The 24268-nt window shown below is 47.2% G+C and overlaps 1 protein-coding gene across 4 annotated transcripts in view; it reads left to right on the plus strand.

Moving 5' to 3' along the window:
* Window positions 1-24062, plus strand: part of kcnt1b (potassium sodium-activated channel subfamily T member 1b) — a 531773-nt gene extending 507711 nt beyond the window's left edge. For 3 of the 4 annotated variants that reach the window (XM_072488719.1, XM_072488720.1, XM_072488723.1), the window contains 5 exons: window positions 2734-2862; window positions 4626-4923; window positions 6811-6873; window positions 17463-17547; window positions 21996-24062. In XM_072488719.1, coding sequence (XP_072344820.1) covers window positions 2734-2862; window positions 4626-4923; window positions 6811-6873; window positions 17463-17547; window positions 21996-22113 — 693 coding nt within the window. In that variant the 3' untranslated portion in view covers window positions 22114-24062. The remainder of the gene's footprint in view (window positions 1-2733; window positions 2863-4625; window positions 4924-6810; window positions 6874-17462; window positions 17548-21995) is intronic. The other variant, XM_072488721.1, reaches the window with a different exon arrangement.
* Window positions 24063-24268: the final 206 nt, after the last annotated feature.

The raw sequence follows: 24268 nt of genomic DNA on the forward strand, positions 1-24268 counted from the left end.
TAGAAGGCTCCGGAGTCGATCTGACTCGGTGAAAATTCAGGCCAAAGTGTTTGGAAAAGAATCCGAGGCGGAATGAGAAAGAGCTTTCTTACTGCAGCAAGTCCTCTGGAGTGAACTGCTTGAACGGGGTCAACCCACCAGGATAGACCTGGAGTCTCCAGGAGTTGAAGATCAATCTCCAGGACACTGCTGTGTGCAGCCCTGGAGGAACATTATCGGGACAGTAAAATACATTTTTTGTCATTTTCTTTGAACATTTCTCTTCGCCAGGTATAAAAATATTGAAAGTGGGGCGGGGAGGGGTGGGGGGGGGGAGGCTGGCTGACAGTGGCACATTATCCAATTGGGTAATAAGCTTTCCAATTGGCGTACGAAGACAGTGCATCACCAGAATGGATGTAATGACCGACTAATGGAAAGTGTGTGGGGGGCAAGTCAGGTGAGAAAATCTCCAGGAACGCATTTGCTCACAGTTGGCGACCCTAAGAGTGAAGTGCCACTGGAGGCTGATCCAGTCGTGGCTTTGAAAGGGGAATGGACAAGCATCTAAAAGACAAAAACCTGAGCGGCTACAAGGTGGGGTCCAGGAGTGGGACTAGCCTGATTGCCCTTGCAGGAAGCTAGCAGGGGCGGGCAGGGCCAAATGACCTTTCACTGAGCTGTAACCGTTCCTTGGCCCTAACCTTTATTTACTGAGCAATCCATGCCTTGCAACCTTGCTAAGCTTTGTCAGTGGAAGGACTACTCCAGGTGGCATCCTCCTACACACACTGACACATTTTAGTGTTGTTACCAGCAGCAATGAATTGTGAATGTGTGACGGCCTGAAAATATTTTGCCGATGTTTAGACTGGCTTTGTTAAGCGTGGGTTTGAAAACATGAGGTTGCTGACACGACAGAGAACTTTCAAAGGAGAGAAGATACATTCCCCTTTGCGAGTAAACAATGCCTGTGGTGATGCTCGAAAAATTCCAAGGGGCGGGATTCTCCGCAATCGGCGCGTTGTCCGCCGACCGGCGCCAAAAACGGCGCGAATCAGTCCGGCATCGCGCCGCCCCAAAGGTGCGGAATTCTCCGCATTTTGAGGGGCCGAGCCCTAACCTTGAGGGGCTAGGCCCCCGCTGGACTGATTTCCGCCCCGCCTGCTGGCGCGAAACTGACTTTGCCGTGCGGCGTATGCGCGGCAGCGGCCGCTCACGGCATCCCCGCGCATGCACAGTGGAGGGGGTCTCTTCCGCCTCCGCCATAGTGGAGACCACGGCGAAGGCGGAAGGAAAAGAGTGCCCCCACGGCACAGGCCCGCCCGCGGATCGGTGGGCCCTGATCGCGGGCCAGGCCACTGTGGGGGCACACCCCAGGGCCAGATCACTCCGCGCCCCCCCCCCAGGACCCCGGAGCCCGCCCGCGCCGCCTTGTCCTGCCGGTAAGAGAGGTGGTTTGATTCTCGCCGGCGGGACAGGCATTCCAGCAGCGGGACTTCGGCCCATCACAATTTGCGGAACAAAAAAATTAAAATAATCATTATTAGTGTCACAAGTAGGCTTACATTAATACTGCAGTGACGTTACTGTGAAAAGCCCCTAGTCGCCACACTCCGGCGCTTGTTCGGGTACACGGAGGGAGAATTCAGAATGTCCAATTCACCTAACAAGCACGTGTTTCGGGACTTGTGGGAGGAAACCGGAGCACCCGGAGGAAACCCACGCAGACACGGGGAGAACGTGCAGACTCCGCACAGACAGTGACCCAAGCCGGGAATCGAATCCGGGTCCCTGGCACTGTGAAGCAACAGTGCTAACCACTGTGCTACCGTGCCGGTCCACAGAACCTGAATGCAATACTTTAGAAAAGGAATTGAATAAATTAGATTTTTTTTGTGTTTAGGACCTTCATATGTTTTACCTTCACATGTACAGTATATCTAGGAATAATCTATTTGCTTATGTATTTGTGCGCAATGTTACAAGTGCATAAATCACCCTTCTCTAAAAACTTTCAGGGACAGGAAACAAATCCATTCCTTTTGGAATTATCGGAACCGCTGTCCTACCACATGAATACATCTCTTTTCTCTCCAAAACAAAAGCAAAATATTGCAGATGCTGGAAATCTGAAATAAAAGCAGGAAATGCTCAGCAGGCCAGGCAGCATCTGTGGAGAGTGAAAGCGCAACTCACGTTTCAAGTTGATGGTCCTTCATTAGTATTGTCTGTCTATTTTGCCTCCTAAACCCATTTATATTATCCACTAAAGCAGCTATCCTAGCACACTTTGTCCAATTAAAAAGCGCATCCTAACTTTCTGTCTTATCCCTAAGTGCTTTGATCATAATTTGTCTTTCCCGGCAATTGAACCCCGAGGCACAAAAGAGCTTGGATCAATTGTTGTGGGTTTCCTTCAGGGTTTCGAAAAGTGCGATTCGAATCACACTGGAGTTTTCCCAAAGAAAGACACGATAAACCTCTTACTAACCTCGGATACAACTCCGATACAACACTTGTTTCTCTAATCGGTTGGCCGGCACACCACTCACATGTGAAAGCTATTACTTTAAAATCTATTAACCAAAGAGATCACTATGATTCAATAGTCTATCTGCAGGGCGCGATGGTCTATGCTGTCTTCTATCATCTACAGAGCCGTCAAGCTGGTGATGGCCCGAACGGCCTAATTCTGCTCCTCTATCTTATGAACTTATGAAGCTTGTAATACTGTTTGCCTTTGTTTTATAGATGAAAATCACAGAGGAAGACTTGTGGATCCGAACTTACGGCAGGCTCTTTCAGAAGCTGTGCTCTTCAAGCGCTGAAATTCCGATTGGGATTTACAGAACCGAGTCCCATATGTTTTCCACATCCGAGGTGGGGCACTCCTCTTGGACTTGCGGCCCATTTTTACTCCCTCAGCCAATATCGCAGATAACCTCGTCTTCGTCCCATTGCTGTGTGTGGGATCTTGCTGTGCGCAAATTGGCTGTGCTTCCCACATTACAACAGTGACCACACTTCAGAAGCATTTCATTGACTGTGACGTGCTTTGAAATGTCTTAAATACGCTGCTAGAATGGGGAACTCATTCTGCAGCCACAGATCGACAACTTACCACTCAATGCTACAGTGCAATGTTGGCCTAATCTGCCAAGCTACACGCTCTTGTACTGGTGTGTATTTTCCTGTCACCTTAGTATGGGAGAGAAAATGATAGATCTCAGCAACTTTGATTTTTTCAAATATCTCTACAAGATGCACTGCAGGAACTCGCCAAGGTTCCTTAGGCAGTACCTTCCAAACCCCCGATCACTACCATCTAGAAGGACAAGAGCAGCAGATACCTGGGAACCCCACTGCCTGGAGGTTTCCCTCCAAGTTACTCACCACCCTGACTTGGAAACATATCGCCGTTCCTTCACAGTCACTGGGGCAAAATACTGGAACTCCCTCCCTAATAGCACTGTGAGTGTACCTACACCTCAGAGACTGCAGCGGCTCAAGAAGGCAGCTCACCATCACCTTCCGAAGGGCAACTAGGGATACGCAATAAATAATGGACTATTGTGGAAAGCTTGGAGTAGGTTCTGGTGACTAACCTTTCTCCATGAATGTTTCTATTTTTGCTCTTTTGCAATAGTGGGACTAATGTTGTTTTTCATTTCTAAGATACAGTTGTTTGTAGAATTCTGGGGAGGCGGTGGTGCAGAGGTATTTTTTTTTCCAGAAAATATTTTATTGAAGCATTTGTACTTCTCACAGTTTAATACATTAACATTTCTTAAACAACCGCGCGGGCCGACACACGCAAAACACCTAAAAGAACAAAAAACAGCCCCCCCCCCTTACTGCTGACGTTCAATTTTCCTTGAAGAAGTTGATGAATGGTTGCCATCTCCGGGTGAATCACTGAGTTGAAAAATGAAAATCGCTTATTGTCACAAGTAGGCTTCAATTGAAGTTCCTGTGAAAAGCCCCTCGTCGCCACATTCCAGCGCCTGGGGAGGCTGGTACGGGAATTGAACCGTGCTGCTGGTCTGCCTTGGTCTGCTTTCAAAGCCAGCGATTTAGCCCTGTGCTAAACCAGCCCCTAGTTGATCCTCTCAGAGCGAACTTGATTTTCTCCAGACTGAGAAAACCCTGCCATATCGCTGACCCACACTCCTGACTTCGGGGGCTCTGAGTCCCTCCGCCTCAGAAAAATCCATCGGTGTATTGTCACTGGACTAGTGATCCAGAGACCCAGAGTACGGCTCTGGGGTCCCAGGTTCAATTCCCGCCGCTGCAGATGATGAAATCTGAATTCAGCAAAAATCTGGAATTAAAAGTCGAATGATGACCATGGAACCATTGTCGATCGTTGTAATCGCTTGGTTCACTCATGTCCTTTAGGGAAGGAAATCTGCCATCTTTACCCGGTCTGGCCTACATGTGACTCCAGACCCACAGAAATGTGGTTGACTCTTAACTGACCCTCAAGGGCAATTAGGGATGGGCAATAAATGCTGGCACAGCCTGAGATGCCCACATCCCATGAACAAAAAAAAAAATTAACTTGGCTGCCTGAGAGTTGAGCAATTATGTGACGGATTGGGGAGTCACCCGTGTTTTTTTTCCTTACGCCCCACCTTTCTCAGTCTCAGATCTCAATCAATGTGGAGGATTGTGAAGACACCAAAGATGTGAGGGACCCTTGGGTGGCGAAGTCTCATCGGAACTCGACTTCAAGCGACCAATCAGAGCACCCGTTGCTGAGACGCAAGAGCAGGCAGTGGGCCCGCAGGCTGAGCAGGAAAGGCAACAGGCAGACCAGTAAAACCGATGAAAAGATCAACCAACAGAGGCAGAACCTGTACCATCGATCAGAAAGGCAAGAGTTGTCCGAACTGGTGAAAAACAGAATGAAGCACTTGGGTTTGCCCACGACAGGATACGGTGGGTGCTGTCTTCCATGTTTAATAAGTTTTTAAAAAAATAAAACAAATCGAGGCTTTGTCATGAGAAGTATTTCAAAATTATATCAACTTGGCATTAATGTACAATTTAAAATATACTTGTTCATGCATTAAAAATAAGTTAGTCCATTACAAATTACAGAGGAGAATTACCAGCAACAATTATTTTAAAATAGCCCTCCTTTTGTGGAAGCCACTGTGTTTTGCAAATATTTTGGACAGATATTGCTAACCTTTTATAAGATATTTTTAAACTCTAAATTAAAGCATTGTTATTTTAATGTATCTGATTTCTAAAACTCATTCACACAGGGAGGAGACGATGAGGAACTACAGTGGAAGAATGCTTTTTAACCACCTTTTACACAGTAGTTAAAGTGTTAATAGCTTATCTTCATCCTGTTCTATACAGAGCTGCTGTGGAAAATGTGACTCTATTGTAAAATTTGATAAAGAATTTAGAGATATTGGGATTTATATTTTGATGCCCAGGGAGTGAATGCAAATGAGAAAGACTAGGGGCGAGATTCTCTGACCCCCCGCCGGGTCGGAGAATCGCCGGGGGCTGGGGTGAATCCCGCCTCCGCCGGTTGCCGAATTCTCCGGGCGGGATTCCCCCCCCCCCACCGGGTGGGAGAATTGCCAGGGCGCCGCGCGAATTGCGCCACGCCGCCCCGACCTCCGCACGTGGTTCTCTTCCCCCCCGAAACCAGCTCCGCGCCGGGCCACTCGGAGAATCGGTGCAAACGGTGAGCGGTGATTCTCCAGCCCGGATGGGCCGAGCGACCGTGTGTACACGGCCTACTCCCGCCGCCACCGTCCACACCTGGTCGCTGCCGGCGGGTACTCGTCGCGAAGGCTTGGGGGGCAGCCTGTGGGGGGAGGGGGGGTCCGTTCCCGGGGGTGGCCTCCGATGGGGTCTGGCCCGTGATCGGGGCTCACCGATCGGCGGGCTGGCCTCCCCCCCCCCCCCCCCCCCCAACCCGGGCCTACTTCTTCCTTGCGCGACCGACCCCAGAACCCCGGCACCATGTTGGTGAGGGGTCGGAGGTTACCGCGCAAGTGTCAGTTGGCACCGGCGCCACTGCGCATGTCATCATTGGCGCCGGCGCAGCTGCGCATGCACGGATCCCGCGGCGCCCAGCTCGTGCCGGGATCTGCGGCTGGAGTGTCGCAAACCACTACAGCGCCGTGCAGGCGGGCCAGAATTCGACTTGGGAGCGGCCCGTTCACTCTGTTGTAAAACGTGACGGCGTTTGCGACGGCATGGACACTCTGCCTCCATTTCGGAGAATCCGGCCCCTCATCTTTGGACACTAAGGGCAATTTATCACGGCCAATCCATCTAACCCGCACACCTTTGGACTGTGGGAGGAAACCGGAGCACCCGGAGGAAACCCACGCAGACACTCCACACACACAGTCACCCAAGGCCAGAATCGAACCCGGGCCCCTGGCGCTGTGAAGCAGCAGTGCCAACCACTGTGCCACCATGCCACCCAAAGTTTGCTTTATAATGCTCCAATGAAGTGTCTTGGGACGTTTTATTCCATTAATGTTGCTATATAAATAAATGTTGTCGTTATTTGCTATGTAAATTGAATAATTTGGGAATAGAGTATTTATGTAAAGAAGATGCCATGAGAATATTTAACAGAGCTGTTGGCTTGTATTCGTTTAACATGTTTACAATCTGAGAAAGATATTGAGTAGAAATGTTTTCCACAGCAGTCTCGACCGCCTTTGTTTCTGGCCTCCTCTCTCTTTCTCAGAGAACCCTTCTTTCGACAGCATATAAACTATTCCTGAGCTCGAACACTATTACAATCTCGTTCTCTCTTTCTGTATCTGTGTGTGTGTTCTGTAGAGGATGTAGCAAATTTAACGGCCAGTGATGTGATGAATCGTGTAAATCTTGGATATTTGCAAGGTAACTTCTCTCCCTGGTTACGTAGTGACCCTCCACAGACATTGTGTAAAATAGGAGATGCCAACTTTGAAAGCAGTTTACCATGTAATGCCCACTGTATATTTCGCAATGTGCCAGAGAATGTTGGCATCCTAAGGATTTCCCAGACACTTGTCAGGCCAGTATACTCTCATTTCCCTCATTTAAACCAAACAATCGCTTTGCTTCAGGAAAATCAAATCTTTCTTTGTCTCATAACATTTCCTGCACTCCAGCAGGAGTGATACATTCAGCATCCTCAAGGATATCCAATTCCGCGGGCGATGATAGTGTGGTGATGATGTCAGTGGACTCGTAATAAGAGGCCCAGCCTTGGGGCGGCACGTTGGCAAAGTGGTTAGCACGGCTGCCTCACAGCGCCAGGAACCCGGGTTCGAATCCGACCTTGGGTGACTGCCTGTGTGGAGTTTGCACTTCCTCCCCGTGTCTGAGTGGGTTTCCTCCGGGTGCTCCGGATTCCTCCCACAGTCCAAAGATGTGCAGGTTAGGTGGATTGGCCATGCTAAATTTCCCCTAGATGGGGTCACGGGGACAGGGTGGGGGATTAGGCCTGGGTGGGGTGCTCTTTCAGACGGTCGGGGCAGACTCTATGGGCCGAATGGCCTCATTCTGCACTGCGGAGACTCTATGATTCTAATGCTCTGGGGACATGGGTTCAAATACCACCGTGGCAACGGGTAGAATTTAAATTCAGTCAATTGAATCTGGAATTGAAAGCGAGTCTCCGTTATGACAGTTAGTCTAATGGTGGACCATGAAACCATTGTTAATTGTCATAAAAATCCATCTGGTTCATTAACGGGAATCTGTCACCCTTATGTCTTAAAATGTCTTCTGAAATGGCAAATAGCTCAGGTAATTAAGAATGGGTAAAAATAAATACTGGCCCAGCCAGCAATTCCCACCCTCCATGAGTAATTATTTTTAAATAACATGTGACTCCAGATCCAAAGCAATGTGGGCTCGCAAGCTCCTCACTTTGAGGACAATTAGGGATGGGCAACAAATGCTGCTCTCGCCATTCATACCCATATCCTACGACAGAGTAAAGGAATCGACTCTTATAGGCCTCTGGCTAGAACAACAAATCGCAACCCTACTGCTTACATAGAACCAGTATGGTGAAAACAGATCATGTCAACTGCATGCAATGCCTCAGGATAGGCCCACCATCCTAAATCTGTCGGACTATGGGTAGAGTTGCAATATGTATTACACATGGAGGGCATTATACTGGTCTTGTCAATTGATTGCCAGTTATACAAACCATGGGCCGGATTCTCTGCTCCGCCACGCCACATTCCTGCCCCGACCCGCCGGCGGGGTTCTCTGTTGCGCGGCCAGTCAATGGGGTTTCCCATTGTGCGGCAGCCCCACGCCGTCGGGAACCCCCCGGCAAAACGGAGAATCACGCCCCATACGATTTTCATTGCCATTCATTTCCAGCAGGCAGCAGATCTGCCTGGGTGGCAAGTTGAAATTCCATCCCATAATGTCGTAAAATGAATGAAATGAAATGAAAATCGCTTATTGTCACAAGTAGGCTTCAATGAAGTTACTGTGAAAAGCCCCTAGTCACCACATTCCAGCACCTGTTCAGGGAGGCTGGTATGGGAATTGAACCATGCTGCTGGCCTGCCTTGGTCTGCTTTTAAAGCCAGCGATTTAGCTCAGTGTGCTAAACAGCCCCTCAGAGTCAAATGATATTAATTATTCCAATAATCTGTCCAGCTACACCAAACGCATGCACACCTCCACAGGCACACCTGCACACTCACAACTGTACATGGAACACGCCTTTGATTATACATCCACGCACCCACATTCAGAAACACAGCACAATGTTGGATACTTGGATCGGGTAGTACAAACGATTTGCGAATGTGCGAGAGGGATTGCGAATTCAGTTTCTAATTTATCCGAGCTAATGAGGACTGTCCCTCCTCACCCTTCCCTTGACGGCTCCCAAAAAGACAATTCTTAGGTTATCTGTTATAAATGTTGGCATCTCTTTCATACAGTGTGCTTTCTTTGTTGCTTGAAGAGCCCAAATAAGGTTTCATGGAAGTTTCGCCCAACTACAATATCCAGCATACGAATCACGTTGATGTTTCTGTCTGCCTACCACACATCCCAAGCTATACCAGTGGCCAGCAAGGAGTTATGAGCTGCCCAGAAGGTAGTTAACACCAAGCTTAAAAAAAAAGATTACATTTGACTCCCATTTTGCTTCTCAAAGAAAATCATGGTCGAGGCGGGAACACTTGAAATGCCAAAGGATACAAGATTACGGACCGAGTGTGGAAAATGGGATTAGAATAGATCAGTGCTTTATGGCCGGTGCAGATATGATGGGCAGGAGGGCCTGGGCCTGTGCTGTAAAACTCTATGACTCTATGAACCTTCATTATTTATTACTTTGCGAAGGTGCCTGATAATTTTGCTTCCCTTGTAACTCACCACCATAAGGGTTTCTATGCTAAAATTGGCTAAATGAAGGCAGCGTTAAGTAAGGCAAAGATTTAAAACTACGAAAATATTTAATAATAATAATTTTTATTGTCACAAGTAGGCTTATAACACTGCAATGAAGTTACTGTGAAAAGCCCCTAGTTGCCACATTCCAGCGCCTGGTCGGGTACACAGAGGGAGAATTCAGAATGTCCAAATTATTTAACAAGCACGTCTTTCGGGACCTGTGAGAGGAAACCGGAGCACCCGGAGGAAACCCACGCAGACACAGGGAGAACGTGCAGACTCTGCACAGACAGTGACCCAAGCCGGGAATCATGCCTGGGACCCTGGAGCTGTGAAGCAATAGTGCTGCCCACTGTGCTACCATGCTGCCCACAGTATATTATAGTAGTATTTAATATACTAATGGTATTTAACCTTAACTATTAAAACAATTGCCTATAAGGCTAATACTCCAGGCCCTTACAGAAATTCAGACATCAGAACATACAAACATATGAGTTAGGAGTCAGCCACTTGGCCCCTCGAGCCTGCTCCGTCATTCAATAAGCTAATAATAATAATCACAGCTGATCTGATTGTAACCTCAACCCACAGTTCTCTGCCTTAAAAATATTCAAAGATTCTGCTTTCACTGCCTTCTGAGGAAAATGTGCCACAGACTCAGGACAAAGGAGAGAGAGATTCTCCTTCCTGGCATCTGAGGAAATTGTCAAGCTGTTAAGTTTGGGCTTTATTGGGTTGCAATTTTTAAAATGAAAAATGTTATCGATTAGAGCTGAATCGTAGTCACAGCTGACCAAAATGTGAAGCCAGCTTTGGTTTCCTTCTTTCTCATGCATGTTTTCCTACCCTGATGTTTCCCTCATTCATTGATTGTTATTTTTATTCCCTCCCTTGCTGTTTTAATTTGTGTCCTCCCTTCTATCTCTCGTACATGCTCATTATGCCTTTGATGTTTTACTTTTAAAAGCAGGTGCTTTACATACTGGGCCACAGTGACCACTTTCTGAGTTGACCAGTGACAGGCGGATAAACCTTTGCAATTGTTTGATTATTAACTAGAATGCAGGCAGTGAATGATGCCATGCCCAAACTCCAGAGCTAGAAACAAGAGAAATGGCCCCTATCTCCTGACCTATTTAACAAGACAGGGAAAAGAGGGGTATTTTCATACACCATTGGTGAAGTATACAGAGCTGTGCGTGATCCTAACCGATACCATAGAAACACTTCCCTAGATTAAAACAAAACAACAATGGCTTAACAATTTGCCATCCCATGCAGTGGTTAGCACTGCTCCCTCACTGCACTGAGGACCCGGGTTCGATCCCTGCCCCAGGTCACTGTCCGTGTGGAGTTTGCACAATCTTCCCCGTGTCTGCATGGCTCCCACCCCCACATCCCAAAGATGTGCAGGGTAGGTAGATTGGCCACGTTAAATTGCCCCTTAATCGGAAATAAAAAGAATTGGGTACTCTAAATTTAGAAGAAAAAAATCTTACCATCCCATGTTTGACACCTGCTTGCCTCACTCCAAATATATCAATCTGACCATGCTTAGAAACAAGTCTGGTCTGGAGTGTATTGCCTAAATAGTGGAAGTAGATTCAATAGCAATTTTCAATGGGGGATGGGTTACTTGATAAGGGGGGGGGGGGGGGGAAATACTGGAAAATGGAGAAAGAATTGGTGAGTCGGACAAATTGGATTTCCCCCCTGTTGAAATAAATGTTTACATTGTGCAGCACCTACATTAAGCAGTCACACAGTGACCAATAATAATTTATTTTTACCATAATGATACAAAACTGATCACTTCTGTTGTTCACCTGTATCCCTGAATCGAAGTGCCCTCTTAGATTGACTCTGTCCAAAATGCTCTGTGTTGTGGTAAGGATTTGACATCGCAGAAAACACAAAGTACAGCAGATTCTGGGCATCTGAAATAGGAAGAGAAAATTCTGGAAATGCTAAGCAAGTCTGGCAGCATGTTTGGAGAGAACTCCGTTCTGACGAAGGACAATGACCTGCAGTTGTTAACTCTGTTCCTCACTCCACATGAGACAGTTTTTGCTTTGTTATCGGAAGCCGCAATACTCAATTAGCCAAAGGAGCAATCGGCCCAACTCTCAACTGGACTTGACCCAATTGTCACTCAAGACCAAACTAAATTAAATAGTAATTTTACAGGCGATATTCAAACAATTCAGTACCTTGATCTAAACGTTTTTCAACAAGCTATTTTTTCCGATTCATCTTGCATCGTGCAAAAAAGATGAAACGCTTATCTATGTTTCAACAAAGCACAGTGCTGGGCTACAGTAGCCATGATGTGGAGATGCCGGCGTTGGACTGGGGTTGGCACAGCAAGTCTTACAACACCAGTTTAAAGTCCAACAGGTTTATTTGGAATCACAAGCTTTCGGAGCACAGCTCCTTCATCGGGCTCACTCACCGAAAGTTCATGATTCAAAATAAACCTGTTGGACTTTAACCTGGTGTTCTTACTGGGACTACAGTGGGTCATTGCAGTCCATCTGGTGAGTCCCAGTATTTAGGACCCATCCTGTCGTTGCTACTTCTTACACATAAGGAACATAATAGTTAGCTGCTCCTCTTTGTGACTATGAACAATTACTGTGATAATTACCCAAAGGATAGACTTGTTAAAAAGAAAACACAAGGAAAACTTGGGATGAGTGGTAGAGTTGGAATTTCAAATTGCTCTGATTTGAATTTGTCTTGGTTTTCTTGAAGATAATCTGTTCTGTCTCCTCTTGCTGTAATGCCTAAAGGCCACACACTGGGACTGTGGTAGTGTTACCATTCGCTGCATGTCACCAGGGATTTGGGCTTTCTTCCATGGAGCAGGGTTACCTTCATGAGCCAGTGGGCCTCATTCACATTTCAGTAAACCAATGGCATTGTCTGTCTATCTGTGCTGGTGGCAGCAGCAATATGCTCCATTTCTCTCATTAGGCAACCCTTGTTATCTGCCGAGCTGTTAACTGTTTGATTTTAAAACTGACTGGTGTTCTGGGAGAGCTATTGGAAAGACCTACCAGTGGATGTTGATGTTAATACCAAAACGGGGGTTGATTTTCACACTTGTTCCCAATCCATTGACTTCGATGGAGCCGAAAATTGAGAGCGTGCTTACCGATACAATATGGCACCTTCTACACCCGTGTCCAAGGCCGAAATTTAAACCTCCCTCAGTTAAGTACTGGGATTCTAATGGCCATTTCTCCCACCTGCCAAGTTCCTGTTGCTGCCCCAGCACAGCCAACTTGGCAGATGGGGACTTGTCATGCAAAGTGGAGAGTTTCATTATCATCCCCTTGCAGCCAAGGCAGCACCTCCCAGTGGTCGGAGGAAGGATCCGAGAGGATCTCGGAGTTAGACATATTTTAGGGAAACAAAAATGGAAAATAAAATCATGTAAAACACCACAAATGTAGAGGCGTTGAATCGTAAATGGCAGCAATGTGTCCTTTTTCATTTAACCAATTGCCAAATGCAAAATACATGACTGAAGGCTCGTATTTCAGTGCTGAATTTCCTCTTATCCATGATTTGCATTAAATCTTAGCTTGAATACTGTAAGCAGGAAATCCTACTTTTCACAAATGGCAACTTTTCCATTATTGAAGCGAGGAAACTGAGCCCAAAATACATCCAGTCACACAAGATGTTGAGTGTAGAGTTTGCAGCCATATAGGCCTGAAGTTTCTATCCTTGATGTGGGTTGCAGAGTCAGGAATGTTCCCAGTTCAGCCCGCTGGCCTCAGGAGAAACTGCTCTCAAAAGGTGGGATTTTCATTGCCAGGGAGGTACGGGTGCAGCTGGAACCAGCCAACCGACCCACAAAGAGGATCGGAGGGGGGTACGGGTTCTTATGTAGCAGTGTCGGGCTATTTAAAAGGTCTGCCTCAGTGAGGTCAAACTTTGTCCCATTTTAAATTTAAACACACAGGTTCACCAGCTCTCACACCCCATCCGCCCTCCAATAACTCCTCATATCCCATTCATGCCATCTCATGACCCCCCTACACACCCCATATAGCCCCTCACATCCCCATGCTGAGCTCTGCCCTTCCACACACCCCCATTACCCCTATACTAGGCTCTGCCTTTCCACCCACCCCCATTGCCTCCTCCACCAGGCTCTGCCCTTCCACCTACCTCCAATGTCCCTCATGCGCTCTGTCAAGCTATGGCACTTCAATACCCATTGAGTCCCTTGTTATACAATGTCTAGAACCAATGAACCCTGTGATGACTGTAGTATCAGTAAAAGAAACGTTTTGAAAAAAAGTATTTAATTGACAATCATCTCTTGTGTTGAAAAAAGGCCATTTCCCACTGTAAGCTAATAAAAATTTCCACCATTCACTCTATAAAGTATTGATAATAAAAACCTCAAACCCTTGAAACTGCTTAACATTGTGTAAACAAACATTCTGAAATTAACAGCAAAGACCAGAGAGCCAGAGACATGGGGGCCTGGACTCTCGGCTAAGCATACATATTGAGGCTTCACCCAACTTGGTGAAAATCCAGGCCATTGTACCTCGTGTATTATACAGGAGCTACATTTTCTAGCATTAGCTGGTGAGAGATGTCAATGAGAAGCATTGCATGGAGAACAAATGTGCTCATCCACCTACAGTTTTCAAACTGTGAAAGTGAATTAAGGAGCATCGTTCATGGCCTCAGGGTGTTCGCAAGCACTTTCCAGCCAATGACTTGCCTTGGCAGCACAGTCCTTGTTGGAATGCAATGAATGATTGGCAGAAAGATCTCAGACAGTGAGTGAATGCTGAAGATCTTCAATTCATCAGTGCTTTTAAAACCCAAGCGAGACTTCTCCAATGCAGAGAAGAGTGCAAGATGAAATGAAATGAAAATGAATAAAATGAAAATCGCTTATTGTCACGAGTAGGCTTCAATGAAGTTACTGTGAAAGCCCCTAGTCGCCACATTCCGGCGCCTGTTCAGGGAGGCTGGTACAGGAATTGAACCGTGCTGCTGGCCTGCCTTGGTCTGCTTTAAAAGCCAGCGATTTAGCCCAGTGTGCTAAACCAGATGAGTCCCCAATGCAATAATCCCACATGATAATTAAACATTCAAAAATCGTATTAAAGTTAATGTGCGCAAGACATCTTTTTGTAACTTGTGACCGATCTTCAAAAACAAGTTTGGTTGCTGCTGAAACAATCCAATTAATTAATGCTACTTATTTTCCTTCTCCTTTACATTCCTGGAGGGAACTTTACAAATTGGGTTATTTTTTGAGAATTACTTATCAATTGAGACCGTCTGATTTCTTAAATGCAACCTTGGGATATTTTGTTATTGATGAACTGCCAGATTAGATAATATCTTTATTAGCGCCACAAATAGGCTTAAATTAACACTGCAATGAAGTTACTGTGAAAATCCATACATGGTGACAGGGCATAGCAAAATGTTGCTTCATGTTCAAATGAATTAAGGAATCTTTATTAGGCTTGAATTTTAAATAGAAATGATGAAGAATAATAACCAAGAGCATCCAGCAACAATTGGAGCAGATTAAGTCTAGAAGGAAATATTAGCATGTGAGAAATTCTGGTTCACATTTTTGTTTGAAAACATCAAAGTTCTGCACAGGCTAATATCACCCTTTAAGTGGTTGTGTCACTTGATTGCCATTTTGAGAATACTAGCTATAAATAATTAGCTCGTTGCTAGACTTTCTGAATCTAAACCCAGAGAACATTGCAACTCCAGCTCCCACTGAGAAGTGATTACAAAAGACTTACCCTGGAAGCTGCCATACTCTATGCCATAAATCATAAAAGATTTTGCAATACTCATGTGATGCAACATCTAAATCATAAAGGATTCCTGCCTGAAGCTATCAAATAAATCAGCGTAGAAACTGTCACAGCCTTTGGTACAAATCCAGATGTTAGTGACTCGACTGGTGGCCTTGCTTGTATTCTGGATCAACTGTGGAAAAGTCACAGAGCTGGGATCCACGCAGATTACACTTGAGGCGATAGTCTGACCAGCAACACGCTGGCTGGACAATTAGTTTGATTTCCAGGTGAGATATCTGATTGTTCAAACACTTGGGGACTCATTCGGTGAAAACCAGCCTTCCGTCATGCTGCAATCAAATTTGTTGGTCTGCATTGACCTTGTTTTTGCTAAGTAAACGATCAGTGCCTTATTTATGTGTTTATGCATCAGAGAAATCTTCTAGGATACCTATCTTATTCCCATCAGTCTCGCCAAAGAAAGCAAAGAATTGAAACGTAACTTCCACCTCTCCAGACAGAACACTGAAAAAGAATAAAATGTCATTGCTTCTTATCTGTCTGCATGAGTGACCGCCATGAAGTGTGAGCGTCGGTCTAAGTAGGATCAATATCCCTATGTTCACTTCATGCTATCGCACAATCTCAAACTTTGAGGCTAGCCGTACGGCTTCAAAGTGGTTCCATTGTGCGATAACTTCTTTTCATAACACACCTGTAACGCTCGTATCTCTTCGATTTTGATTCTGGAAACGCAAACTTACATGAATGATCCTTGATCATTCCCGCAAATAGGACAGGCAAGTCCTTCAAGATCTGCAATTATTAGGTGGATGGTGTTATAAAACGTTGATTGTGCATTTGAACCTGTTTTCCACAGGTGGGGAATAACAGCATATGAGGTGTGTTATAAAATGTCCTTACTGTTCACAATTGTGCTAATGTCCATCTCTTATTCAATGATGTGCACGGTGGCAAAATGTATCTTGTACTGCGGTTGTATTCTTATAAACATTTAACTACTGTCCCATTAGGTTTTGCATTTAATGAGGGTCCATTGAAAGATCTGGCTGATTAGGACATCATCTTTGCCGAGATGTTGGTGCTGCAACTGCAGGTCATTTCAATGGGGAATGTAAACGCATAGGCCAAACGTTTCTGGCTGTTCTCTCTGGCGGGATCTTCTGGCGGCAAGCCCCACTCGCCCGCCGCGGGTTCCCCGGCAGCAGAGGGTGCGAACAAGCCTGTTGACAGTGGTGGGACTGGAAGATCTTGCTGCCAGCCAATGACAGGCCGCTGCAAAGCACGTCACAGTGGGGGAGGGGAACACAGTTGCTTGACTAAATAAACCAGTATAGAGACAATGCTCAGAGATAAATGTTATGCTGGGACTAAAACCTGTGTGCAAGGATGCAACTGTAGTCATTTTGTAAAGCACAAAGTCAAAGCACTGAAGAGTACACTGAAGAGTTTTTGACTGATTTGTGTGTGGGGGTTTGATTATGAGTTTCGTGTGTTTCCCCATCTTTTCCTCTCCAGAGTAAATGGTATTTTCACCCATTGATCAGGGGACCTCTCTACACGGTGGGTTTTGACTGGGGCGTTGTGAACATTGGATTTGAGCGAGTCCTGGTGCAAAGTTAACTGTAGTTAAATGAGTCTGTATAGAATACGGCATAACAAAAATGAACTGTTTTTCTATTAGCACATGCCTCACGTGGAAATATTTGATATTTGGATGTAGTTATGATTTCTAATTCCACTTGAACAATATTTGGGACCATTCAGACTCAAAAATGTTCCCCCCCCCCCAGTCTAACGAGGGTCCATATCAGACAACAGCTTTAGGAATTTTAATGGATTTTTGTCATGGCGACAGGAACATATGTTTGAGCATTTTGCTTTTAATTGAATGTATTTTTTTTTAAATGAAGCGTAAGACTTTTTTTAAAACTTGACCATCGGTATTTTGTCCAGTGTCAGTGGTGGGAGGGGGGGGGGGGGAGGCAAGGGGACATCACAGCTTCCACCAAAGCAACACAAACAGGCTGCCTCAATCTTTGAACAGCCACGAGGAGACTGATTCAATTATTCCCAATGTCTCCATGGGGAGAGGTAATAGACCAAGAATCCAAATGGGTGCGGGTCTAGAGAGGGTACTTCGGATATTCCGTGAAAAACCTGAATTTTTGTGGAGGGTAATGGGTTTTTGTTTTCTGACTGCCAATGGTTTTCTTATCTGATTCTAATTTCCCTTTTTCTCAGATGAGATGAACGACCATCAGAATACATTATCCTACATTCTGATTAATCCTCCTCCTGACACTCGACTGGAGCTGAACGATATAGTGTATGTACCTCAACGCACTCTGACCAATTTAGCAGATGCAGCATTATTAACAATGCAGGGTCACTGTCGAGGGAAAGGTTCTTCTACAATAAACCTTTTTTTGGCATTAACCCCTTCACCCATTTCCTCTTCAAGGATTTGTAACTTACCACACCAATTGGAGTGCTTCAATTTCGATTGCTTGAAGGCTGTTAGAAAATGCTTCCGAACAATTCTGATAAAGTCTGAAAATATTCAAATTAAAACAACCCCTCACCGTTAACGTGTACCCTCCTTCCAACAAATTTGTGGCCTACATTCCACCAAAATGTTGTTGCCATTTCACAGGTATTAAGAAAGAACTTGCGTTTATTTGGCACCTTTCACATCTTTAGAATGTCCCAGCACAACAAAGAACTTTGGACGCGCAGTCATTGCTCCAATGTAGACACACATTGCAGCTTCTTTATGAACAGCAATGAGGCTAATGGCCAGATAATCTGTCCAGGTGATGTTGGATGAAGGAAAATTTGTCCAAGACACAGGGGGAAGCTCTCCTGCTCCTCTTCCAACGGTACCATAGAGTGTGTTTAAATGTCCACCTAATAGGACAAGTAAGAATTTAGTTTGGCAGCTCATCTGAAAGACATCACCTTCCAAAGTGTAGCAACCTCCCAACACTGCATTTAAGTGTCTGACTAGACTTTCTGCTCAAGTGTTTGAAATGGGCCTTGAGTGAATGAATAAAGAGGTTAAAGTATTGTTACTGAATAACGGCTGACACTAGGGGGTTAAATGTGGACCGTCAGTCCATAATATATTTCAAGATTTTATGTTTGCCAAATTTTGATTTCTTTTGTCACGTTTTTGTCAGATATTTGTGTCTTTTTCCCCTATTATAAATGCCTGTGCCCACAAACGAGTACTTCACATTTGTCTTCACTCGGGAGGGGACAGATGTAGGTACAGAATCAGGGGGTGAGGGGAGGGGGGGCGGTGCTGTGAGGTTCTTGAACAGTTTGAAATCAGCAGGAGTGGGCAAGTATTAGTCACAGAACTAAGCTTGAAAGTGGACAAAGTCCCAGGTCTGGATGAATTGTATCCCAGGTTGCTTTGGAAGGTAAGGGAGGAAAATTACAGGGTCTCCGACCCTAAATTTTAATTCCTCTCTGGCCACAGGGGAGGTGCCTGAGGAGTGGAGGACAGCTAATGTACTTCCACTTTTCAAGAAGGGTGGTAGAGATAAACTCGGAATTACAGACCTTGGGCGGGGGGGTCGGAGAATCGCGGGGGGCTGGCATGAATCGCCCCCCCCCCCCCGGCGATTCTCCGGCCCGCGATGGGCCAAAGTCCCGCTGCTGGAATGCCTGTCCCGCCGGCGAGAATCAAACCACCTCTCTTACCGGTGGGACAAGGTGGCGCGGGCTCCGGGGTCCTGGGGGTGGGGGGGGGGGGGCGCGGGGCGATCTGGCCCCGGGGGGTGCCCCCACGGTGGCCTGGCCCACGATCGGGGCCCACCGATCCGCGGGCAGGCCTGTGCCGTGGGGGCACTCTTTTCCTTCCGCCTTCGCCATGGTCTCCACTATGGCGGAGGCGGAATAGACCCCCTCCACTGTGCATGCGCGGGGATGCCGTGAGCAGCCGCTGACGCTCCTGCGCATGCGCCGCACGGCAAAGTCATTTCCGCGCCAGCTGGCGGGGCACCAAAGGCCTTTCCCGCCAGCTGGCGGGGCGGAAATCAGTCTGGCGCGGGCCTAGCCCCTCAAGGTGAGGGCTCGGCCCATTAAGATGCGGAGGATTCCGCACCTTTGGGGCGGCGCGATGCCGGACTGATTCGCGCCGTTTTTGGCGCCGGTCGGCGGACATCGTGCCGATTGCGGAGAATCCCGCCCCATATCTCATATCAGTAATAGGGAAATTATCGGAGAAAGTTCTGAAGGAGAGAATTAATCTCCACTTGGAGAGGCAAGGTTTGATCAGAGATAGTCAGCATGGCTTTGTCAGAGCGAGATCATGACCGGGTGTGTCGATGGGGCTAGTACAGTTGATCTAGTTTATATGGATTTCAGCAAAGCCTTAAGGTCCCACATGGGATGCTGATAAAGAAGGTAAAAGCACACGGGATCCAGGGTAACTTGGCAAGTTGGAGCCAGAACTGGCTTAGTGATAGGAGACAGAGGATGGTGGTGGAAGGCTGTTTGTGCGACTGGAGGCCGGTGTCCAGTGGCCTACCAAAGGGATCAGGGGCGAAATTCTCCGGAAACGGCGCGATGTCCGCCAACTGGCACCCAAAACGGCGCCAATCAGGCGGGCATCGCGCCGCCCCAAAGGTGCGGAATGCTCCGCATCTTTGGGGGCCGAGCCCCAACATTGAGGGGCTAGGCCGACGGCGGAGGAATTTCCGCCCCGCCAACTGGCGGAAACGGCCTTTGTTGCCCCGCCAGCTGGCGCGGAAATGACATCTCCGGGCGGCGCATGCGCGGGAGCGTCAGCGGCCGCTGACAGTTTCCCACACATGCGCAGTGGAGGGAGTCTCTTCCACCTCCGCCATGGTGGAGAACGTGGCGGAGGCGGAAGGGAAAGAGTGCCCCCACGGCACAGGCCCGCCCGCGGATCGGTGGGCCCCGATCGCGGGCCAGGCCACCGTGGGGGCACCCCCCGGGGTCAGATCGCCCCGCGCCCCCCCCAGGACCCCGGAGCCCGCCCACGCCGCCTTGTCCCGCCGGTAAGGTAGGTGATTTAATTTACACCGGCGGGACAGGCAATTTATCGGCGGGACTTCGGCCCATCCGGGCCGGAGAATCGAGCGGGGGGGCCCGCCAACCGGCGCGGCGCGATTCCCGCCCCTGCCGAATATCCGGTGCCGGAGACTTCGGCAACCGGCGGGGGCGGGATTCACGCCAGCCCCGGGCAATTCTCCGACCCGGCGGGGGGTCGGAGAATGTCGCCCCAGGTCTTTTATTGTTTGTGATATGTAACGATATTGTTATTTAAGCAAATAAAATGTGACCTGAAATGTTGCTTCCGGAATGCTCACTAGAGGACAAGGGAGAGTTTGAAAGCGATGCAACTAAGATGCTGAGGTTGTGAGAAGGGAGCCAAGAATTGCACAATAGCAGTCAGTCAGTTGAGTAAATCATTTCCAACATTCTGCTTCTGGCTTCTGTTCCCCCTGAGTCATTGGATTGAGCCATTACCTCAAAACATTCCTATGAGCTACTTTTGAAGTGTAGGTACTGTCATGACGTAGACAAATATAATAGCTCGTTTATACACAGCAAATGACCAGTTAATCATTGGGGCAGCACGGTGGCATTGTGGACAGCACAATTGCTTCACAGCTCCAGGGTCCCAGGTTCGATTCCGGCTTGGGTCACTGTCTGTGAGGAGTCTGCACGTTCTCCCCGTGTGTGCGTGGGTTTCCTCCGGGTGCTCCGGTTTCCTCCCTCAGTCCAAAGATGTGCAGGTTAGGTGGGTTGGCCATGATAAATTGCCCTTAGTGTCCAAAATTGCCCTTCGTGTTGGGTGGGGTTACTGGGTTATGGGGATAGGGTGGAGGTGTTGACCTTGGGTAGGCTGCTCATTCCAAGTGCCGGTGCAGACTTGATGGGCCGAATGGCCTCCTTCCGCACTGTAAATTCTATGATCTATGATAATCCATTTTTGGTGGAGTTAGATGAAGGATGGATGTTGGCTAGGATGCTTTTGCTTTTCTTCCCGGTGTTGCGGGATCTTTTATGCCCACCTGAACAGGTAGCCAGGTCTTTCAGTTAATATCCCATTCAAATGAGGGCACCTCCAACAATGCAGCACCCTCTTATTATTAGATTGAGGTGTCAGCTTAATTAATTTGAGACTTGAGCTTAAATTCTTCCGACTTGAATTGCATTGAACTGAACCAAACATAAAGCGGATTGGTAAACTGTTCACCATAGTAAAGGATTCACATATAAGGGACACAAGTTAAAATGAATAATTTAGAAGTAAACCAGGAACTAGAGTAACATCTTCTACACAATGGTAATAGATAGATAGAAAGTTCAAAATAAAGACCATTAAAGACCATCAAGTTGTTCTATTTTGCAATTAGTTTTATCTCTTAAAGATCAATGAATAGATGAGGTTGAAGGATATAATTAGGCAGAAAATAAGTGCGAGACATCTGTTAGAAATTAACAGGCTGGTGGGGATAATGATCTTTTCCTGTTTCTATAAATTCTAATTAGTTCAATAGTGGTTATGTAAATCAGGCAATTCTAAAGTTTCAAGGTCCATTGCTCACCTGAGAATGGAGTAAGTTAACAGCTCATCATAGTCGTCAAGATGTTAGGCAAATTGCATAAACGCAAGTTCTGACACCTTCTAAATCTCATTAAATGCCAATTAGCTTGGAGGGAGGCACAGGAGGTTTCAGTGCCCTGTGTTGAGCATTTTACTGTTACTAACTTTTTTGTTGTATATTCAATTAGGTACCTGATACGCTCAGACCCGTTGGCCAATGTCCAAAATGGTTCCCATAGCCAGAAAAGCAGCTCATGTAGGTTCTTCCCTTCTAGTGAGGAGGCAAAGAATGAAACGCAGTTATGAACGTTGGGGCCTGTAAGAACGAACTGTGCGTCCACAAGTCACTTATCATCTCCAAGCACTGGGGCAGGTGGCTTAATATTTTGAAACAAAGCTGCTCGGAAAGGGATCTGAAGTATTCTGAGGCCGAAAATGACAAGCTTGCAGATTGAAACCAACCTTCATTCTCTGATCAGGCCACGAAACGGGTTTAATGGGGACTGCACCGCCCGAATGATGACTGACTCAAACGCTAGCAGCACATAAAGGAGATGGCCAGGTCCAGCAATGGGCCTATTTTATATATTTTAATATCATGTAGAGTGGGCCGTTTATCACATACGGAAAATGTTTTATTTATTGACACTAAGTCCACTGGAGACAGTTCTAACTGTGGGTGAACAATTGCCATTGGTGCTTTGCACTCTCAGCATCTGTGGCACTAATGCATGAGTGGACACAGCATCGAGCCTTCCAATGTTCACATGTCGAAGTTGCTGTGTCACCTTACTCTATAAAGAACCTTTGGTGCCAAAAGGGACAAGATGCTTACACGATCGTTTTTTAAAATGTGTTTGTACACTTATCATAACACCAGGTGCAGGAGGAATTGCCATCCCAGATGCGTTCTGTGCTGTTGGTTGTTTATCTAACTCGCGTTAACGTGTTGCCTTCAATTAGACCGAACGCTGAACTAGGTTGCAATTACCAATATGAAATGACGAGGCACAGATGAAGGTCTGGTATGGGAAAATCGGAAGATGGCATCTGGGAGCAAACAAACTGCGCACGTCATCAGTCGCCACCCATTGAGGTCAAAGCGCATTTGCAAATATAACAGAGGAGGGGTGGGGTTTGTCAATTATATTGCAGACTGTTAAAACATTTCCCAATCCATCGGAGCATTCTTTTTCAAAAATCTACTCTGTAATCACATGTCGTCCACCACAGGGCCGCTGTAATTTTAACGTCTGTACTATATTTGAAAGATATCTGCACATTACTTTTTTTGTGTAGACATTAAGGGACATACTGGAAGCCTGATCTAAAAACAGAACATGCTGGAAATACAGAGAAGGTGCAACAACATCCAAAAGATACATTTTGGGTCTAAAGATTGTTTCTCACCTGCCTTGCACCTCACCCCCCGCCCCCCTCCCTCGCCCGCCCCCGCCAATCTCCAATGTGCGACAGTTCCAAGAAAATGCTGAAATTTAGGATGTTTATCGAAAGTACATTAACAGATTGTAAAATGGTCAGAATTACACGGATTCATTTATTTTTCCAGTGAATGAATAAAGAAAAAATGCAAGCCAGCATGTATTAAAGTCCAGTTACCAAACTACATAGAACCTCCCACGCCATGCTCAATATTTGTACCTGATTACTCACTGAGGCTTCAATGCAAGGGAGATATGTTCGACAATGCCACCTCCTCTGTGCCACCGTTGTCACAGTTCCTACCCCTGTGTGCCATTGCACATAAACAGGCTGCGCCTGTGTGCCATGTTATGTGTACATGTTCCACATGAGCAGTTGCACCTCTGGGTGCTGTCCTCACCTCAACTACAGTGGGAACGTTAGAAAGGATGCCCTGTGCAGCTTGCATGCCAAACAGTCATGGTACATTTCTTTGAACCTGCACCCAATTATCATTGCTGCACCTGACTTCAGTTGAAACACGGCATCAAAATCGGGAAGTACTATGGGCGCTATTCTCCCCCCCCCCCCTGCCCCCCCAACGCCGGGTGGGAGAATCGCCGGGGCGCCGCGCGAATCACGCCACGCCACCCCGACCCCCGCACGCGATTCTCCCACCCCCCCCGGAAACCAGCGGCGCGCGATTCGCATCGGGCCGGCAAGTGGCGATTCTCCAGCCGGATGGGCCGAGCGGCCACTACGACACGAAAGGTTCCTGCCGGCGCCGTCCACCCCTGGTCGTTGCCGGCAGGAACGCTGGGGGGGGGGGGGGGGGGGGGTGGCCTGTGGGAGCGGGTCTCCTTCACCGGGGTGGCCTCCGATGGGGTCTGGCCCGCAATCGGGGCCCAACAGAACACCAGCTCCATATTGGTGAGGGGCCGGCGTGCGTAAGACGTTCCCCGTGCATGCGCGGGATTGGGCTGCCCCAACTGCGCATGCGTGGGGCGCCGCGTAAGGACGCTGGAGCGGCGTGAACCAC

This window comes from Scyliorhinus torazame, chromosome 22, assembly GCF_047496885.1.
Source record: "Scyliorhinus torazame isolate Kashiwa2021f chromosome 22, sScyTor2.1, whole genome shotgun sequence".
Taxonomy (NCBI): domain Eukaryota; kingdom Metazoa; phylum Chordata; class Chondrichthyes; order Carcharhiniformes; family Scyliorhinidae; genus Scyliorhinus; species Scyliorhinus torazame.